Source organism: Myotis nattereri, assembly GCF_964212035.1.
Source record: "Myotis nattereri genome assembly, chromosome: 16".
Taxonomy (NCBI): domain Eukaryota; kingdom Metazoa; phylum Chordata; class Mammalia; order Chiroptera; family Vespertilionidae; genus Myotis; species Myotis nattereri.
The window spans coordinates 54,647,206-54,667,909 of record NC_138091.1 but is presented as its reverse complement, the minus strand read 5'-3'; the positions used below and the strand labels follow the sequence as shown (position 1 = coordinate 54,667,909).

General features: G+C 54.0%; 1 protein-coding gene across 1 annotated transcript in view; it reads right to left on the bottom strand.

Moving 5' to 3' along the window:
• TNRC6C (trinucleotide repeat containing adaptor 6C) overlaps positions 1–20,704 on the bottom strand; it is a 45,376-nt gene that overhangs the window by 12,041 nt on the left and 12,631 nt on the right. Inside the window, exons 4-11 of the mRNA XM_081110170.1 lie at positions 14,825–17,416; positions 10,011–10,226; positions 7,804–7,970; positions 5,150–5,230; positions 4,239–4,296; positions 3,663–3,805; positions 2,128–2,277; positions 972–1,115 (exon numbers count right to left, since the gene is read on the bottom strand). Of these exons, the coding sequence (XP_080966296.1) occupies positions 972–1,115; positions 2,128–2,277; positions 3,663–3,805; positions 4,239–4,296; positions 5,150–5,230; positions 7,804–7,970; positions 10,011–10,226; positions 14,825–17,416 (3,551 nt within the window). The remainder of the gene's footprint in view (positions 1–971; positions 1,116–2,127; positions 2,278–3,662; positions 3,806–4,238; positions 4,297–5,149; positions 5,231–7,803; positions 7,971–10,010; positions 10,227–14,824; positions 17,417–20,704) is intronic.

The following is a 20,704-nucleotide window of genomic DNA, read 5'->3' as shown; positions in this document are numbered from 1 at the left end:
GAAACATTTGAGGACCTTTCAATATTAGTTAACAGGCGTTTGTGAAGAATAAGGAAGGAGGGAAGGAGAGAAGGGAGGGAAAGAAAGAGGGAAAGAGAGCTCTCCCTTCAAGTACGTATTCTAGTCATGAGCTAATGTCCTAATTTCTTCCCTAGGAGTGACTCTAGGTCGTCCACCGAGTGAGTCTATGGGCCAATGGAGGGCGCAGGGGAGGCGCAGGGAGGAGGGCGGCTTCCCTCCCCGCCGCACCACGCCCCCCCGAGAGGGTCTCGTCCCAGGGCGGGCAGCAGCCCCTTCTCAAGTGGGCGTCCTTGGGAAGTGGTGCCCCTGCTCACGGGAGCAGACACCCCTCGGTGGGCACATGTCCCTCGGCCTCCCCTGTGCACCTGCACCTGTGTGACTCTGCCAGCCTGACCTTGTCTGTCAAGGGCGCCTCTGCGCCTGTAATTTGACAGATCAGGGCTGGGCAGTGGCTGCTGCCCTGCTGCCCACGGCATGCCCTGCCCACAGGGCACGGGTGCAGGACGGTTTTAGGCACGTGGCGAGTGGTTTTTACGTTACGAGTTGCTGAATGTGCACGAGAAACATGGCTTTCTCTATTAATGGTAGGGAGGTAACGTTTACTTGAAGAATAAATCTACTGAAAGGAAGAGGCAAGTTGACTGACGGGAAACATTCGGAGTGGGGTGGTGGGCAGCCGTGTCTGGGTGTGGAGGAGTCTGCTGCCCGTCCCCGGACCCTCCCTCCCCTGCAGGCTGGAGTGGCCATGTCACCAGACCGGGGTTGTCCCAGCATGCTGCTTGGCAGGGGCCTGGCCTGCCCGGCAGCGGAGGCACCCCGAGGTGGCTCTGAGACCCTCGGGGTGCGGGAAACCGGCTGTGGAGGAACAGGGCAGGGCCTGCTCTCCCTGCAGTGCTGCCTCCATAGCGCAGGACCCCGCGGGGCTCCCCGAGACCGCACTCGGGCCTGACCTGAGGGGATAGAAACTGAGGCACTTGCGCACGGAGACTGGGCTGGGAGGGGTTCAGCGGCGGCCCGGGCGGCGGCGGCGGCTGCAGGGTCCTGGCTTGTGCTGCTCCGCTGCTGCCAAACACGCCCAGATTGCCACTCGGTATCTGCGGGGACGAGGGACGAGGGAGGGGTCAGAGCCGCCGCGCAGCAGCACGTGAGCGAGTGACCTGTTTCCTACGCAGAACGCCACGCGGCGTCGCTTCCTGGCAGCGTGCAGACGTGGCTGTGTTAGCGCTGCTCCCACGGTCACGGGTGGTGGGGAACCAGCCCGGGAAGCGGGCCTGTGTTTAACCACAGAAGCACCGAGACGAGACTATCACGGGAGAAGCAGCGGGTAATCCAGGGCTCGGGGTGAGGCTTGCGCACACGGCCCGCTCCCAAGGGCAGCGGACAGGGAGCATGAGGGAGGCGCCTGTGTTCACAGCGAATGGAACTACGATTCCACAACAAGTGGTGAACGGGCACCGCCAGGCGGTTCACGTGGACACTGCACTTCCCGCTGCGACAGGCGCTGGGCAGGACTCCCCACCCCCCTGCGGGCATCCCACTGAGCCACGGTCGGCTATGTCAGACCCCGAGGGTCAGGCAGACAATGGGAGACACACTGCTGATCATCAGCCCGACAACAGGCAGGCGGGGGGCTGCTCGCCCCCCCTAAATGTCACAGCATCTACTGAAGAGAAGTCGTGAAGGTGTGTGTGTGGCAGCCTCATCAGGAGGACAGGCACAAGAGGGACGCCCTCCAGACGGGACAGGTCCGCCCTCCAGTGACGGTGACAGCGATTCACCTCCCGAGGCTGTCACCTCTGGTTCTGGGACAAGGGGAGGTGGTGGTCCCGGGACCAGCGTAGCGAAGGCTCGGTGCGCGCCCAGGTCTGGCCGCGGAGGCTGCTTGGCAACGTGCTCCATTGGAAGAGCAGCGAGCGAGCCCCGAGGGCTGAGCTCTGGTGCATCTCAGTTCCGGGAAAAACATACAGGCGTGCAGCACCCCCACACGGCCACCGAGGCCTGATCCCCAAAGGCACTCCTCCCAGCACTCCGACCTGCACGCTCACCGCCTCAGAGCACGGAGCGGTGCTAGTTAAAGTAAGAGGGACAGCCCCCCCCCCCCCTTACCTGTCGAGAAGAATTCAAGTTTTGCATGCCCAGCCCTGAGGCAATCCCGCCCAGGGCCTGATTGGGGAGTGCACTGTTTGAAAGGGGGGGCTTCAGGCTTGGCGAAGGCAAAAATGGTGAAGTCGTGGGCTCTTCCACGAGGCCGCCGTCCTGGTTGGAGAGAAAGGGTGAGCTGTGCAGTGCCCGTCGCACGGAGCGCAAAGCCGTTTCCCAAGGACACACAGGCACGCGGGTGAGAAAGAATTCAAAGAGAAGGAAAGCGGACAACGGAGTGTGGGCAAGAGGAGGGAAGAGCAGAGAAAACCAGGACCAAGATGCTGTTTTCACGCCCACAATTATTTTACAAACACATACGTTAGCGCCTCCCCCGCACCCGCTCTGAGCCTGCCCAGGGAGTCAGGAGACAGAGCAGAAACAGGTTTGGAAACCCTTTGCAACCATTTCCACTGGGCAGCTCCTTCCGAAGGCGCTGCCCGGGCTCTGGGTGGGCTCGGGGCGTTCTGCTGACAGCCCGCGGCTTTAGACCGACACACACAGCACCTCGTGCGGGCCAATCTAATAAACGGTGAGCTAGACAACAGACAGGATCCTATAGGGTTTTTACAGTCACTGAGGTGATGCTGTGTCAGACCCTTTGCAAATTTAACTCATCTAATCTCCCAACAAGCTTGCAGTATTACCCACCAGTTAAAGGTAAGGAAACCAGACAGGCTCCCACATTCAGCAAATGAAAATACAGAATGCTGAGCTAACTTGGAATTTCAGACAAGAACAAACAACATTTTAGAATACAGCACGCTCCAAAAATTGTCTATCTGAAATTCCAGCATCACTGGGCACTGTGGCGCGGAGCCCCGGCCACTGATGCAGGGCCGGGCCACGGGCATCACCCCACTCTCCACGGGGGCGCGTGGGGCCAAGGACCCCGCTTCTTTGAGAACAGAGAGGAGCCCCCTCTCCTCCTGTGAGCCTTTCCTTCTTTCCTCATGTGTCCTTTCTGCCTTCCAGCTTCTCTCCCAGGCTCCGCACTGGACTGAACCAAAGGGGAGGCCTGTGGTCACACCCTCGCAGGGGGGACGTCGCTCAAAGGACTGACCAGGGAAGACCGCACAGACCCCAGCACGCGGTCTGACGTGGCCGAGCCAAGCCAGGGCCAGCGGCCTGAGCCCCCTCTGCCCCTTTCTCAGGTTCACATGCAGCACGGCACCTCCGCTCGGAAGGAGTGTGCACGCCCATGGACGGGACGCTAGGAGGGGACGCCCCTTGTCTGCTGGACAAGTGGAGGCAAGTAACCCAGCAAGTTCACCCAACACACTGGCCATCAGTTGTCAAATTTAGTACTTCTTACTCCTCGTCCCATCACAGAACACGCAGCGCTCCCTCCCTTGGGCTAAACATTTCTATCTACTAGGGAGACGGGAAAAGTCACCGACACATCACTGTCCAGCCAGCGCCTCATCTGGCTTCCCTTAAGGACACAGATTAAATGAAAAATGCCTCTTCTCACACAGACAGACGAAAGCCCGCCTTCCTACCTTGTCAAGAAAGGCGGGGCGGTCCACGGAAGACTCTTTGGAGATTGGTGGGCGGCAGCCAAGGGGCTTGGTGACCATCCCATTGTAGTCGGTCACCCCCAGTCCACGCTTGTCCATGTCCACCTTCTTTTCCAGCAGAGCACCTGCAGCGCACACACAGCCTGAGGCACCGCCCCCGGTCCGCAAACAGGCGCTGCTCCCAGCCCTCGCTCCCATGGTGCACCCGCTCCGTCTGGCCACAGTCCCTCAGGGCTCAGCCGTCCTCCCCCCTGGGACCGACCCCTTTGGTGGCCACTTCTCCGAGGGGCCTTCCCTTGTCCCACCCACAGCCACCGATGTCCACGGGCAGGGCCTCCTGGTTGCCAGGACTCTTCTAGCTGCTGGGGACACACCACCACGCAGGAGCGCACTGAACCACGTGCTTCCTGAGGGGCACATCACACACTTCCTCCTCCGCAGGGCCCGCCCTGTCCACCCAACACGTACCCAACCCTCATCCACGACTACACGCACGCTCTGGAAATCAGAACCCCACGCCCGGCGCCTTTCAGCAGCGACTGTCCGTGTGTGACTTACTCATGGCCTGGTCAAGGTTCATGTGATTACTCTTCAAGGCCTCTTCAGCTGGCTCTCTCTGCGGGAAGACGGCTGTCATTAGAGTGGGCGCTGGCACAGGAACGCTTACCAAGAGCTCTAGCAGCCACTCGGGCAGGCCCGCTGCTACCCAGCATGACCGGCTTGGCACGGACGCACCTTTCTTGCCTGTTGACGTTAGAGTTAAATGTCTCACAATAAGACACCTGCCTGAGAAAATGCCCCGTGAAAGGGACTTGCGAGAGCAAAGACTGTGTTGACACTGGAGCCGCACGCGGCTCAGGGCCAGGACTGCGACTGCTCCTGGGCGCCGGCCATCCACAGCCACCGAAAGGGAAGCGCCGCCTGACTACAGACGTGGAGACAGCTGGCGGGACTGCTGGGCGGACGCAGGGGTACCCCTCGCTCTCTGAGCTCCCACCCTTCGATCTGAGCCACCGAACAGATTGTGACACGTTTTCAGAGGAATAGCCAGCAACCTTGAACTCTCCCTACACATCGCGGGGAACGAAACGGGTTTGGTTAGGGTTCTTTTCCTGCAGTTTCCCTTTATACTAAGTTCTCTCTTGGGGTCTCTGTCAATCTATTGTGTACATTAATAAAAACTCACTTTTAATTGTAAATGAAAATATAAAAGTGTATAAACCACTGAAAATTAAAAACCACAGGACTTTTAATTCTAGAGAAAGGCTCTCGCGCCCTTTCTCATAGAAAGGACACGGCTCTTCACTGTGGCTCAGAGCACTGCTCCCTAAACAGGGCCCGGGAAGGGGCTTTCCCAGGCAGGTCATGCCAACCATCTCATCCCTTCCTGTTACACGACAAGTGTGGGCAGGGCAGAGGCCATGCAGGGGGCCCCCCGGAGAGGGGTGGGCAGAACAAGACGCAGTCACCGGGAAGCCCATGTCGGTGAGTTGTTTGATGAGCCGGTTCATGATCCAGGCCTCGTCCTGTTTGCCAGATGTCTTCATGCCCTGGAACGAAGCGAGGGCGAGGGGGTCTGTGAGTCACGTTTCCAGGACTTTCTTCTAGACATGGGGAGACCTACACTCGGGGCCTCTAAAGCCACAGAAGCCTTTTGTATTAACGTTGAGCTTTGGGGTGCATTTGAGGTGGGCATGTGTGAAGTTCATGGACTTAAAAAAGCATGATCATCTCTTCCCCGAGGATGGATTCAGTTCAGCATAAGTGCATGTCACTTCCACTACAAGTATCGCAGCGAATGCTCCCTGGGAGCCTGCCCTCTGCTAGCACTGCACCCACTGCCAAGTTTACTAAAGCCACAGGCTTTGCCCTTTTATAAGCTTTACCCTAAAAGGCAGCAGAACTCAGGGGGCTCCTTCCAACAGAACAAAACACCTCTTAATTCTATTAACTATTCACTGCTTACAGCCCCAAGGGGAGGGAAAACAGTGGAGGAAGGAGGGAGGCAGATGCGGGGCAGAGGGGTTCCCTCCCTCTGGGACTGCAGGCTCACCCCACACGCCACCTAACCACGGAGGCTGCTCTGCCCTCGCAATGCCCCGGCTCGCCGGGGCCCAGTCTCAGGGACCAGGGTGGCATTCCTGGGGCCCCGGAACTGGATGATTTGCCAGCCTGCTCGTGAAAGGACTGCTGTGCGATGCCTGCAGTCCCATCTACTCCTTGTCTTGCTGACCACTGAATGCTCTTTCAAACTTTTGGCAACAGTCACTACATTGATATGCTTTGAAAGTAGAAAAAAGGGACACACGAAAGCACCTTCTTGCACCCCGTCCCACCCGTTCTCGTTCTCTCCGAGGACAAGCCACTCTGAGCAGTGTCTTACCTACCCCCGTGGAGACCTTCCAATTCCACAGAAGCTGCAAGTGTGCACGCATGCGCGCACACACACACACACACATGCACGCGTGCGCGCGCACACACACACACCCCTTTCTCTTCTCTTCCCCTCCCCACCCTAAAGTGATATGAGCCTATAGTACTATACACAAAGGTATTATACTCGCTTTCCTGTATCTTACCTTTTTTATTTAACAATATATATTGGTGATCTTTTCATATCAATATATATAGAATTTCTTTTAAAGTATCTGTTTAACTTTCTATAATACGGATGTGGCATAATTTAACTAGTTACCCCATCAATGTACATCTAAGTTATGTTTTTTCTTTTTTAAGCAAAAAAACGCCACAACAGAAGACTGTGTACAAATGCCATTCGCTAGCCCCATGACCACGGGAAGCGCTGCGCCCGGCCTGTCGAGTGGACACAGTACCCCTGGCCTCCGCTGGGCGGCGCTAGTCCACACCCACCGGCCGGCAGAGACAGCTCTGAGGGCTCTGCAGGCAGAGCGTTTATTCCCTTCCGCATCTCCGCGGGTTGGAGATGAACAGTGGCACCTCTCACGCTGTTTTAAACTGAACTTCCCGCAGGTCAGGCTGCTGTCCTCCCCTCTGTTTAAGGGCTATTTGTATCCTTTTCTAGAAATTACCTATTCACATTCTTTTCATTTTTCTACTGGGTTACTGGTTGACTTAAAAAAATCAGCCCTAGCCGGCTTGGCTCAGTGGATAGTATCAGCCTGTGGACTGAAGGGTCCCAGGTTTAATTCTGGTCAAGGGCACACGCCTGGGTTGCAGGCTCGATCCCCAGTAGGGGGTGTGCAGGAGGCAGCTGATCAATGATTCTCTCTCATCACTGATGTTTCCATCTCTCTCTTCCTGTCTGAAATCAATAAAACATATACATATATTACAAAACCAGTGTCTAGGGCCCCTTTTACACTTGATCTTAGTCAAAAGGCCGAGAAGCGACAGGACCCTTTTTGAGAGACTAGGGCCATGGTCGGCAAACCGCGGCTTGTGAGCCACATGCGGCTCTTTGGTCCCTTGAGTGTGGCTCTTCCACAAAATACCACGTGCGGGCGAGCACATACAGTGTGATTGAAACTTCGTGGCCCATGCACAGAAGTCGGTATTTTGCGGAAGAGCCGGTAGTTTGTGGAAGAGCCACACCGAAGGGGCCAAAGAGCCGCATGTGGCTTGCGAGCCGCGGTTTGCCGACCACTGGACTAGGGCGATCCCAGCTCTGTGACGTGAGTCACAGATAACTTTCCCAGTGGCTGTTTCCTGCTTTGAAGGTGGTGTATGTCACGCAGCTCTATCTTTACCGACCCCGGTTTGCCAGCTTCCCCTTCTGGCTTTAGAAAGGCCTCCCTCTCCGAGACTGTCCTACGCCTCCTTCCGGTCTTCCCTTCCCGCCTTAGACTGAGATCTACTTGGCAGTCTCCTGTGCACACATGGCTTCGGCTTTTCCAGAGGCTGCCTGCTTGGGGCAGCCCCGGGCCCACTGCCCTCTCTCTTAAAGAGGAAGGAGCCTAACAGGTCAGCGCACCGCACCCGCCTCTGCTCCGCGGGGAGAGCAGCTCCAGGCTCAGGAGAGGCTGGGAAGGGTCTCAGGACTTGGCGGGGCTCGGGCCCACCCCCCTTCGCTGCAGTGACGCTGCTGGATTGCTGGATGGGAGTGTGTTAGGCGACTGTTAGACCCTCTTTGGGGTGCGCACACCTTTTGGAGTCCTTTTTTGGGGGCGTTCCCCCAGGAGCTGCAGGAGGAGGAGCTTTCCTGGGAGGCAGCACTGTTCCACATGCCCCCTTCTTCGTCGTCCCACTGACTGGGGCCGAGGCTCATGTCGTCCCCACCACTGCCCCAGCCTTCTTGCATAGATTTTGAAGCTAGAAAGAGAGTGAACAGGAACTTGTCAAATTCACCATTCCCGTGGCAGACAATGCTCGCTGCAGCGCCGCCTCCCCTCCCCACACCTGAGCGCGGAGCCCCCACGGGCCGTGTCCTCTCCAGGCCGGCTCTGAGCAGCATGTGCGTCTAGCTCCCGGGACTGACCACAGACCACGCTGGAGCCTGAGCTTCTACACTGGACCCTGCGGCCCAGGGGAAGGCGGCGGCCTCCACACGGCAGGAATGGCCACTGACAGGCAGAGTCTTCCAACGCCACTGCCCTCCGGGGGGCTAGCCCCCGCCTGCCCCCACCGCAGCAGGCCGCTGTGTGGACGGCCAGTGCCCCCCACGTGCCCACCGCGCCGTGGGACCCTGAGGCCTGCGGAGGCCCAGTAGCGCCTGGTGCGGACCGGCTCCCGGAGTAACCGGGAGGAGGCAGCCAGGCCTCAGGCAGGTGGCCCAGGCTGAGCGCCGCCCCCACTTCAGGGTCTATGTCTTCTCCTCGCTTAAAATACAAAGTGACTTTTGTATAAAATTTACGTAACATTCTCACTTCCTGGGAAAGCTGGAAGCCACAGGTGAGGCGGCCCACCGCACAGTCCTGGAGACTGTCAGTCAGGCCATGAGATGTGAGGCTTACCAGGCAGACAGGCACCTGACAAGTGTGCCGCCTGCCACTGGTCTGTGACCCTGAACCCCGGAAGCTGCCTGCTCCCTCAGGTTCGGAACAAGGAGGAACATGGGTGCAGTGAAGAGCCCAGCAGGGTCTGTGCCGGCGAAGGAACAAACTCAAAGCTAGTCAAGCTGTATTTTTTTTAGTCAAATTGCAATGTAAGAGCTAAGACACGTAATGATGTCCAAGGAAAATGTGCAGCCTCTGCAGCCATGTGGACAATTTTACCATCAGGCTTCAGCCAGCAATCACACCAGTGGTAGAAACCCCATTGCCACACCCGCCCTGAGAGAGGCCCTGGTTAAGCTGCTCTGAGCATCTGTAACCTGTGTACTTTATAGGGGCACTTCTTACAGTGCCCTATAAAAATGCAGGACATTTTTTCTTCCCTTTAAAAAACACACCACAAAACAAAAACCACACACACACACACACACACACACACACTCACATTCACACACACACTCTCACACACACCCTCACACACACACTCACACTCACACACACACTCTCACATACACACTCACACACACTCACACACACACTCTCACACACACACATACACACACACACACTCACATACACTCACACACTCTCACACATTCACACACACACACACTCACTCACACACACACATACACTCACACACTCACACATACACACACACTCACATACACTCACACACTCTCACACTCACATTCACACACACACACACACTCACACTCTCACACACACTCTCACACACATACACACACACACTCACACACACACTCTCACACTCACATACACACACACACACTCACACACATACACACACACTCTCACACTCACATACACACACACTCTCACACACTCACTCACACTCACACACACACACACACACACACACACACTCTCACACTCACACTCTCACAAAGAACAAAAAGAGAAAGATAAAAAGCACGGGCCTGGAGCGCCCACAGAATTTGTTGCAGGACCAGGGCCAGGCAGTGAGGTGGCGCAGCGCCGTGCGCTTCAGAGCCGGGCTGAGCGGGGAGGGCAGCCCGCTTTCCCGCTCGAGCTCGGGACGAGGCCGCGTCCACCGCTCAGGCAGCAGCTGCAGAAGCCAGCTGAGGGGTGGCTGCCACGAGCCGTGTGCCGGGCACACCGCCGATATTGTTCTGGTTCTTTCATGGATTTATTTTTTTAAAAGGAAAGCTGGGCTTCTGTTAAAGCTCCATGGTGCTCACGTATCGGACATGGCAAGTATTTCTTTCCAGTCTGATGTGTACATAATGTTGGAGTGTAAATAAAATGAGGAAAGTGGCCTGAAAGTTAATTCTTAAAATTCAATGGAAAGCACCCCTCTAAATAAAACACTCGGTACCTGGTTTGCACAGGGCTGGGGCGGCGGCAGGCACCCCGGCTCTCCCGAACGGCACGGCCGGCTCGGCGGGCTGGTCTCCCCATCCGCTGCCGCTGCTGGGCGGCTTGCCCCACGCTGCGGTGCCGTTATCCACCAGGGTGGACGGGGAGGCAGGCTCTCCCCAGGAGTTCTCAGCCTTGGAGTGAATGTTGGGCATCTCTCCCCAGCCCGAGGAAACTGAAAGGACGCCATGGGGGAGAGAAAAAGAATGAAAGTGAAACAGAGGCCGGAAACACGGTCATTTCAAATCCAAAACAGTGTGAGACCATCTGTCTTAAAGAGCTTTTAGAAACGAAAAGGAGACATTACGTCTACTCAGGTTTGTTTAGCTCCTTAAAGCTGCAGTTGCCTCACTCCCGATCCTATCCACTTAGAACTCTACGTCCATACTTTCAACAATAAAGATAAATAAAAAATAAAAAACAAAACTGCAAGTCCATTAAACATTAAAGACCATTACATTCACAGTATTTGCAACACAACAGGATTTGAAAGAACCGTTTAAAACAAATAGTTCAGAAGTCGCTTGTTTACTTCTGGTATTCTATGTAACAACCTAAAAGAAATTTTGCTACATTATTTTCTTATAAGAAAAGTTTACAAGTTGCAAACTCATACTGAAAGTTATTTTTGCTTATCTTTTGACCAACCCTCAGACACAGATCCAGGCAAAAAAATGGGAAGATGGCAGATTCAACAGGCTCAGGTGAGGCAGGAACTGAGTACACAGATCATCCCCAGGGGCCGCCTGGCCTGCTGGCTGAGAGCCCGGCACTTGTCTGACAGACGGGAACGAGTGGAGGACTGGGGGCCAGGGTGGCTCCGGAGGCACATGGATCGCCGGGGTTTCCCGGGAATTCTCCCTCGTTCCCCTGCTCAGTGCTGTGGCCGAGCATTCTGTTACAACCTCACTCTTCCCAAGCAACACAACTTCTGGCCACTGTGCTCCTGCCCGAGCTCCCGAGCTCCCGAGAGAGACACTGTGGCTAGTTCCGCTTTCAGACAGGGAGTCTCAGGTGGAATGAGAATGTTTTAACTACTAACTGAATAGAAGAACAGAAGGCATGACATGCAAGCAGTTAACCACAGATTTTCAATCATTTGGTTGCAACATGGATATTACCATCTCAATTAGCAAACATTAATTCTCTGACTAAAATAGCATGGAATCACTCCCCGTGCCACTCTTTATTCTAATAAAATACAGTAATATAGATTAATGACCAAAGGACATGCAACTATGAGTCATTTTAAATTACAAGCTCTATGTTGAGCAATATATTATGTAAATTATCACCAATAACAGGGAAGTTAGCTCTAATCAGTTATTGTCGGCAACTGTCAACTAGAATATTACCTGTAATTACACAGAAAACAATAGTGTATGTATATTTGGAAAAGCAGTTTTACAAATTGAAGGGACAAAATTAAATCAGGAAAATTAACACAGCTGATAAAATGATGTGTGCTGTGGAATGATAAGATAACTTAGGGGTTGCTAATGGCCAATCAGTTGTAAGAATACTGATTTATCATAGGTAATTAAATGAAGAATTCACCTAAAACTTGTCATCCTCTACTTCCGTATCTTTGAAAGGCAATACTACAACTCCAAACTACATGTAAACATTTAAGACAATGGTAATTGTAGTTAGTTAATTTTTGCAGAGTTTTTAATTCCTATTAAAGCAGCAGAAATGTCTACAGAGTATTTTTATATAGAAGGCAAATGGTTTGCAAAAGCAGCATGTTTCAAAATCTTAAAAATAAATGGAAAACTAATTGCCTACTAAAAAGTAAAACTCCCAGCATTTCCATCTGACGTTGATGTCCGGAAAGAACAGAATTTACCTACAGCGCCAAACTAACACCGTCAGAATGTGTGCATCGCCAAGCGTGCCGAAGGCTCTGGAAGAAATGCTAAAAGCAGCAGACTAGATAATTTTGATGCAAAGCAACTATTTCCAGTAGACAGAACATTACCCTAAATACATGCTGCTAAAATAAGAGAATAAATGTAATCTCCACTGCTCAGTGTTGGCCGCTGGGGTGCCTTGGTGCCCTTGTTAATGATTTTATAGAGGTTGTTTAAAGTTGGGCTTAATGATGTGGGACAAATTACTACTTTATACTTAAATTTTTAGAACATGGGTATTAAAATTTAAAAATGGTCCTTCAAATACAGTTGTTCACATGAAAAGACAATTAATAAACAATACAAGGATGAACGGTGTTTGCATCCTCTGCCCCACCCTGTCCTACTGCTCTGGGCAAAACTTTTCTGCACCGAGTCGTTGCCTCCCTTCTCCAACTGGACAAATACAGTGCTGGGAATAAAACAATAGCAACGAGATGCCCCGTGCATGCCATTGTATTCCATCTAAAATCTACATTTTCACCCTCCTATGAGCACAGGGAAAACGAGAACCTAAGAGGACGGCACCCAGCAGACCGACATGAAACAGAGCACCAGGCAGCCAGGAGGCCGGGAGCCAGAGCCGGGCGGTCCCCGACTCAGGCTATCATCTCAGGCAAACAGCTAAGTCGGTAGATGGCATTCTTTCTCCGGGGAAAGAAAAAAATCAATTCTAGTTTGTTCCACAGATGGGATGCTACTTACATCATTTTATAAGTGTGGCAGGCAGTCCTTTTTGGGAAGATGGTTCAGTTAAAAAGTGGCCAATTATAATTAAGGGGAGGAAGGATAAAGGCCTAATTCAATTGATGAAGCATCTGAGCGCCTGCTACGTGCTTGGCATTGCAGGGACTTAAATATTAATGAGGCGGGGTTCTGCTCACAGCCAGGGCCTTTAAGTGCAATGTGGGTTTATTATAGTGCTTGGCTGGCTACTGGCCTGTGCAGACAGAGCAGAGCTGGTAGCTGCAGAACTCTCTCATGTCTGACATCAAGATGGGTGTAGAGTGGAGCTCGATACAGAGGGGTCTGCTCAGTCAGGCGGCGAAGGGCGCTGCTTTTCGGACGCCTGGTTTTGTGCCATTCGTTTGACCCTCTGTCCCACTCTAGTTGAAGGCTGCCGATACGGATCTTTTCCAAAGGCCGGCCACGTGGCCTTGAGCGGCACACGCCTCTCACAAGAGCTTCTGTCTGCCTTACTGTGTCATCAGAAACAAAATTCTTTAGATTTTATTTTAGTGCATTAATGCGGGTTTGGATGTGCTAAGTCTGTCACACTGACACCTGGGGGCCACACTGTATTTTTAACTGTTATGGGTCCATCATTTTGAACTGAGTGTGTGTCCCAGGACTTGCACGGAGGGGAACCTCCCCCTCCTTTAGCCTAGTCCCTGTTCCTGCTCGCACCTACCAAGTCCCCAAAACACAGAAAGGTAGAAACACCCTAACCAAACCCACCCCAAGAAAACCCCGTGGCCACAAAAACACAGCCCGCTGAGCGCATTCCTCGATGGCAACGACTGCATGTGCTTAAAATAGCGTCTTCTGGTGGGGGGGCAGCGGGACCTATTTCTGCAGCACAGCGCGAACACAGCTGAGCTCGAACAGCACCCTGCTGATCAGCCCACCTGCGGCGGCTCTTGTCTGTCTGACACCGAGGATGAAGGAGTGGCGAGCGTGTAGGACAACTTTCCCGGCTTCTTCAGGGAAACGACATACCGTTTACCCACCTCGGTACGCAAAACCCCGTTCCTTCCTAGCTTTAGTTTAGGATATGGCTGACCTGCCTCTTCCGTGATTACTGCGCATGTCCTCTGCCTGTGGTTACGCTATCTGTGCCAGAACACCAAGTGGTAAGCAAACAGAATGTCACTAGGTTAAGTACCCCAATGCAAAGGCACGTCTCACGCTGCCTGGAGCACAGAGCTCCCGTGAGGATCACAGCTGAAGTGCCTGGACGGCCAGCTGACACTCCTAGGACTGAGCAAGGAAGGGAACCGGATGGAAAAGGCCCCGAGCAGGGGCAACGAGCAGTGAGCATGGACTTCGGCTTTTCTGATCGGCACACGCACTAATACTTCACTCCCACCCGCTGCTGCAAGAGGCAACCCCAGGCGAGAGCTCATGCCCTCACTCCACTGTCCCTGGGGTCGCTCAGATCAAGTCCATAATGGCCTCCTATTCCATTCTACTCCACCCCCCAATCCCTTTCACATTAAGTACATGTTTTGGTGAAACCCGAGTTCAGGGATAAAAGCATCCATTTCTGGAGACGCTCCCTCAACCTCATTGCTAGACCGAGCCTCTACTACGAGGATTTGTTATTCACCAAAAATGTCCTTAGTTAGCATTCAGTGTTCTCCCTTGTCTGCAAGTGGATTTCAAGTGTCCAGAATGTTCCTTCCTAAGGGCACTGGATAATGACCTGCTCAGGCCTTCAGGGGCTTTATTTCAGTGCTGACCACACAACAGAACCCCCGTGGAAATCTGCAGTGACCAGTGAACGGGCTTCCCTCCACACTAAGGCACTAGAAATCTGGGGTGGGCTCCCCAGCTCCCCGCTGCCAGGAGCTTCTACTGAGCGGGGGTGGAGGCGGTGTGTACAGAGGACACGGTGGCCAGCTCTCCCGAGAGGACGCGTTCCCTCCGTGCTCCCGCCACCGGCAGTGCCGCAGGGACTCCTCTCGGACAGAAAGCTGCCCGAGCCCCGCTGTAGGTATCGTCTTTGGATGCCACTTAAACACAACGCTAGTTGCAGGGCATCCATGCCACTGGCTGTAAAAACACGGTTGGAGGACGCATGCCTATGTGGTGAGAATGAGCGTGTTTTACTCTTAAAGAACGCAAGTCCCTTCCATACCTGGGCCGAGCAGCGGCGATCGGGTCAGCGGGGCGCTGGCGGGGTGCGGCGCTGGCATGTCGCCCACGTTGGCACTGCTGCTGGCGGCGGTGCTGGCGGCCGTGGCGCTGCCCTGGAGGCCCGGGTTGTTTCTGTCCCACATGTTGACAGCTTTGTTGTTGTAGCTGCTCGGGTCTCCCCAAGCTGAGGTACCATCATCAATCTCCATTTTGCGTCGAATGGACGGGGGAGAAGGTTCTTCCCAGCCCGTGGCCTCGCTGCCGTCCTTCTGTCTGACAGGGACGGGCCCCCCGATCCACCCCGTCCCTGTCTGTTTCACGGAAGCGGCCCCTCCCCAGTTACTCATGCTGCTGTCCTGGGGCTTGCTTGCCCAGTTCTGTTGGGGGCCGGGTTTCAAAGACTCTCCCCAGTTTGCCCCTGGATTCGCCTTTGTATTCGTGCCGTTGCCCCAGCCCCCGGTCCCAGGCCGGGGAGCATCACTCCAGCCGGACCCTGACCGGCTCCCGTCAGCATCCCACCCAGAGCCAGTTTTCTTCCCATCCCCCAGGTGCCCAAGGACGGAAGACGGGTCGGCCCAGTCCCCGCCTCCTGTGCTCCAGGCTGGACTGGGCTTCTGTCCGTCCCCCCAGTTCTGAGACTTGGGCTTGAGGGGCTCACCCCAGGTGGGTGACTTGTCCTCCTGCCTCGCGGTCCCACTCCAAGCGTGGCCACTCTTGGCAGCAGCAGCGTTAGGAACAGCAGCAGAGCTGATGGAGTCCCCCCAAACCCCGGGGCCATTTGGCGCTCTGGCGCTGCTGTCCCCCCAGCCTGTGTTTGCTGGCCCAGCAGCAGGCGGCGAGCTGACCCACCCCGATACTGAAGAGGTATTTGTACTGTTCATGATGGACCCATCGTTCTTCCCCCCTGAGTGTGGAGGCTGAGGAGCCGCACAGCCCCAGGCCTCCGTGCCGTTGTCATTCTTTCGCTCCGACCTCGGGGACTCTTCAAATTCCCAGGCAGTGTTTTGCTTCACAGGAGTCTGTCCCCAGCCAGTATTGGACAGCACTCTCGGGTCAAGGTCGTTCCTTGGCAACTGGATGTGCCCTTGGTCTAGAACCCCTTTCTCTCGCCTCCGGCCTTCGGCCCCTTCCCTCCCGGCACCTCCTTCACTGTGGCCGCCAGAGCCCTCGCTGCTGCCTTCGCTCGCCGGGGCTCCGGAAGGGGCGGCCTTGGCCCACGAGCTCCCGTGCTCACCACCAGGCTGCAGGGCCGGGTTCTGGCTGCCGACACCGGGACTGTCCCACCCTGTTGATGCTTTCCCACTGACGTCACCACTGGAATGCTGGTTTGGGGGCTTTCCCCACTCCCCATTCACACCGTTGGCGGTGCTGCGGCTGGGGTGGCCCCACGCTCCTGAATGGATACCCCCCACGCTGTTATTGCCACGGCCCCTCCCCCAGGCGAGGATCCCAGGGCCAGCGGGAGGCCCCGAGTCCCAGGCGGTCCCCCCATTCCCTTCCTTTTGCACAGCACTGCTGGATCCATTCTGTTTAGCACTTAATGCTGAGTTCACAGTGTCTGCATTCCCCTGACTGAACCCAGAATTGCTATTTCCGGTGGCAGGGCTGCCTGGGGACAGTCCCCACACAGAACTGCCGATTCCTTCACCGCCCCCACCGACTTGAGAGACTGACGACCCGTTAGCACCAGGAAGGCCTTGCAGGTGGGGCGGGATGACGGCCCCCATGCCGACGGCCAGGCCCCAGGTGGGCAGCCCGTTGGTCTGCATTGCATTGGCAGGGTTTGGCGAGGGGCTCGCGGGGTTAGTGTTGTTTGGTCCATCAGTGGTAAGGTTCTGAGGCTGTGCGCTCAAAGATACATTCTGCGAAGTGGGCGTTTGTGGCTCTGAGCTCTCCGGCGGCAGCAAGCTCCCCCACGCACCCAGCGTGCCCGGCGGGTTCCCGTTCTGGTTGCCCACGCCGTGACCTATGGCACTGACTGGACTGCAAATACTGGAAGGGGTGCCTGTGGCCACCGTTCCTTCATGTCCGAGCACAGGCCAGGCAGCTGGGTTGGCGCTCGGGTTGAGGTTGAGGTTCATGCCAGCGTTGGGGCTGGAAGCGCCCCAGCAGTTCTGACTTCTCCCCTCGGCAAGCACGCTGTCCATTTTCCCTTCCGCGGCGCCCAGCGCGCAGTGGGCGAGGCCGGAGCTGGAGCCCGCGGCTACGCCCCACACTCTGGCCGCACTGCTGCTGCCGTTGCTGCCCCCTGCGCCCAGGGCACTGGGGTTCGGAGGGCTCTGGACCAGTGCGCCGTTGGTGCTGTTATTGCCATTGGTCTTCTTGGCGTGCCCGGTGAAGCTGCCTGGGGCGCTCCCTGTCGCCATGCTGCTGTTCTCCGAGCCGCCGTGGGGGGCGTGGGGGGCAGCGTCAGCGTCCACAGTGCATTCTGAGGCCGCCTCCGGCTCGGCCCCGGGGATGGAAGGCCACGCCTCCTGGTCAGTCCTGTCTATGATCACTTGATCCCAGGGGCAGCTGGCTTCACTCCGGAAAGCGGGCTGCGGTGCCCAGTGCGGACTTTCATAATGCTCTGCCAACCCGCCGCGGCTGAGATCTGCAGAGGATGAAACAAACCCCAGGTTAGATTTTCCTCCCGTTTGTCAACGAGTCAACTGTCAGCTAGTCTTTGGGGGAAGCTCGTTATTTCAAGTTTTCAGATCTGAATGACAAACGCTAAAAATATGACTTAAAGAAAAAAGTTGTTTGTCTTCTTAATAGCTCCCGTTTAAAAATGAGTTCGTGTTACTACAATTATATTAGTTCCTACCACTGCACCATCCTCTCCTTCCTCTTGAGAAGGCGCCCTGTGCCCGCATGCACACAGGCATCTCGGAGAGCATTTGTATGAAAGGAAGCTGCTTCGCTTAAGTCTAGCAACTTGGAAAGGCGTGTCACTCGGCAACACCAGAGCCAGCCCTCGGGGAGACGGCATCAGCAAGGGTTCCTGCATCTGGGTGCGCTCTGCTGTTTTCCGGGAGACGCTAGGGTTACAGTATCATCCAGAGGCTGGCAGCTCATTTAGTAGAAAAGAATTGTAAGTGCCTGGCCAGTGTGGCTCAGTGGTTGAGCACTGACCTATGAACCAGGAGGTCACGGTTAAATTCTCGGTCAGGGCACATGCCTGGGTTGTGGGCTTCATCCCCAGTGGGGGGCATGTAGGAGGCAGCTGATCAATGATTCTCCCTCATCACTGATATCTCTATCTCTCTCTCCTTCTCCCTTCCTCTCTGGAGCCCTATCTCACATCATACACAGAAATAAACTCTAGATGGACTAAAGACCGAATCAGGAAAAGCAAAACTTTTAAAGTTTAATGAGGAAACATAGGAGGCCATCTCCGTGGCCTTGGACACTCCCTGTGTCTTCCTACGGGAGACACAAAGATCCAACTGTAACATCAGAACACGAGGGTGACAGGCATCACCACGTAGAGGAAGCTGAAAGCAAGCCGCAGACAGGAAGGAGGGAGCAGACGGAAGATGACAACCAGAACAAAGAACCAAACCAAGAGCAAGGCCAAGAGTCCAGCGAAAGTAGGAAACGGACAGGAAACCCATAGGAAACAATCACCAGCCATCGCTGCGAGAGATGCACTTTAACCAGAGGCGACGCCGCACCGCGCTTACGTGGCCACTGCCACATGGACCCGAGTGAGGATCGCGGTGCCTTCTGGGGGACAGGAAAGGGGTTGAGGGCGCTATCTGTAACATCTCTGAAACAGAGATCTGAACGAAATAGGGCAAAATATTAGGCCAAATCTGTATTGTGAGTGTAGTTTTATTTACTGTGTACTTTCTTCTATTTTAAAAACATTTAAAAAAATTGAAAACGCTTAAATATGATACCAAATGAGTTAACAGATAGAATCCCAAACGGTACCCAAGGTGAGTGCCCAATGCTCCGAGGTGGTGGGAATGTAATTCAAAGCGCACATCTTTATTGTTAGAAAAACGTGATGACTTGACAAGAATGAAGAGATTAGTGTGATTATAAAAACCTGATCCCTGCACGAAGAGCCTAATTTTTGAAGGTGAGTTTCTTAAGGACACGGATGGGATCTTTTTAGTTTTATATCCATAATGCTTGCCACATATCAGGAACCAATAAATGTGCCTGCGCAAACAAAAGAATAAACATGTGGAACCGAATCGGAGTTCCAGCTGAAGCAACCAGTGAGCGACCTGGCCATTCCTCAGCTCTAAAAAGGTGACGAGGAACTAACGGTACAATCCCGAAGGCTCTTGGCTCTAAACTTATGATTCCTAGAGCCTCCCTCTACTGCACATTACCATGAGAATCAACACAAACACCAAGCAACCTTTCTGGCATACTGAATCTCAACCACACTATTCAAGCAAATGTATTTTTATTGCAGTAAAATATACAAAATATAAACTTCCCATTTTAACCATTTTTGAGTGACTCCAAGTACATTCATACTGTGCAACTATCGCCACTATCCATCACCCTAAACTGGAACTCTCTACCCTTAAACACTAACTCTCTGCGCCGCCGCCTCCTCCCCGACGCTGGTCCCCACCACTCTCCGTCCTTTCTCCAGGCTCTGACTACTCCAGGGCCCTTCTACAAATGGAATCCACAATATCTGTCCTTTTGTGACGGGCTGATTTCACTTAGCATGTTCTAGCATGTGTCAGAATTCCCTTCCTTTTCAATGCCGAATACCATGCCATTGTGTGCCTAGACCACGGTGGTTTATTTCTGCACCTGCCCATGGGCCATCGGGTGGTTTCCACACGTTGGCTATTGTGGCTAATGCTGCATAACCTGAGGACAGGCACATCTGCTCCAGCCCCTCTTTCAGTTCTTTTGGGTCCATGGCCGGAAGTGGCGGTACTGGGTCACATGGCAGTCCTATGTGTAAGCTCCTGAGGAACCACACCATTTTACTTTATTTTTTAAATTATTATTATTTTTTGTTAATCCTCACCCGAGGATATTTTTCCATTGATTTTTAAAAAATAATAGTTTAGCCTGACCGGTTTGGCTCAGTGGATAGAGCGTCGGCCTGCGGACTGAAAGGTCCCAGGTTCGATTCCAGTTGGGGGCATGTACCTTGGTTGCGGGCACATCCCCAATAGAAGGTGTGCAGGAGGCAGCTGATCGATGTTTCTCTCTCATCGATGTTACTAACTCTCTCTCTCCCTTCCTCTCTGTGAAAAAATCAATAAAATATATTTTAAAAAATAGTTTAAACATAAAATGTATTTATTTAAAAGCTGGAAAGATCTTAAAAACCAGAAAGCCAAAGTTATGATTTTAACGCAGTATCTATGGTTCTCACAGACTCCATTTGATTTGCAAATACCACTCCCCACTGTCTGCTCAGCACAGCGACAAAAGCAAAGTCAGCCACAGGAGCAAACAGGAGGACCTACATCCCGACACCGGACAGAGGGATTCCCATTTTAAACTTCTTGAGATGGAGAAATGATAAAGTGACAAAGTGAGAGGAGGAAAACAAAAGCCAGGCGTGGTGCCTACGAGGACACGCCCGTGTCTCCGCAGCGTGGACCGTCCTCTGACAGGCCTGGTTCATCTGTGAGCTCAGCAGGTCTCAGTTCCGAGCCAGAGCCCACGTCCGTGAGACTCCGACCACAGCACACACGGCGGACGGCCTGGACCTCTCCCATTACGTCTCCTTACGGGCGGCAAGCAGGGTCAGAGAGGCAGGCTTGGGAGAGGGGTGATGACTAATAACCAGCAGGACTGAACCAAAGCTGGCATTTTCAGAGTAAAATTCTTATTCCTTAAAGAATTTTAAAAATACAGCCTCAAAGAGAAAAAAGTAATGAAGTTTGTGTATAATATTGTCCTTTCC